General features: G+C 60.2%; 1 protein-coding gene across 1 annotated transcript; it reads right to left on the bottom strand.

The window, feature by feature from the left end:
- Window positions 1-60: 60 nt before the first annotated feature.
- LOC103797189 (kallikrein-14-like) lies at window positions 61-342 on the bottom strand (the record flags this gene model as incomplete). The annotated part of the gene is made up of 1 exon (XM_009069385.1): window positions 61-342. A coding segment is annotated over one exon (282 nt), but the record flags the coding sequence as incomplete, so codon positions are not given.
- Window positions 343-498: the final 156 nt, after the last annotated feature.

Here is a 498-nt window from a genome sequence, read left to right on the forward strand (position 1 = left end):
TTCCCCCAAGTCCCTCCAGGTGACCCCAAGGCCCCCCCAGCCCCTCCCTCCCAGGTGTGCCCAGGTGTGTGCTGACCTTGGGGGCTGGTGATGGATCCCCAGCCCGAGATCTGGCAGGAGGTGCCAGGGACGGGGCAGGTGGTGGCCAAGGGCAGCGGCGTCACCTGTGGCCCCACCTGAGCCGTCACCTGCAGCTTGAGGAGCATCAGGTCTCCATCCTTGGAGCTCTCGTTGTATCCTGGGAAAGGGAAAATCTTGGAGGATTTGACACGTTGTTCCTTAGGGATTTGGCCAGGTGGAACCTTCAGGTGACCATGACCACCCAGGTGGACAGTGATGGGGCTGGAGAGGAGAGACACAGGTGAGAAAAAAACACCTGGAATTTCGGAATGACGTCCAGGTGAGACAGGGAGAGGCCTCAAGGAGCTCCAGGTGATCACCAAGGACCTCCAGGTGACCTTGGAGATCTGCAGAACCTCCAGGTGACCCTCAAGGACC

This window comes from Acanthisitta chloris, unplaced genomic scaffold, assembly GCF_000695815.1.
Source record: "Acanthisitta chloris isolate BGI_N310 unplaced genomic scaffold, ASM69581v1 scaffold37482, whole genome shotgun sequence".
Lineage (NCBI taxonomy): Eukaryota > Metazoa > Chordata > Aves > Passeriformes > Acanthisittidae > Acanthisitta > Acanthisitta chloris.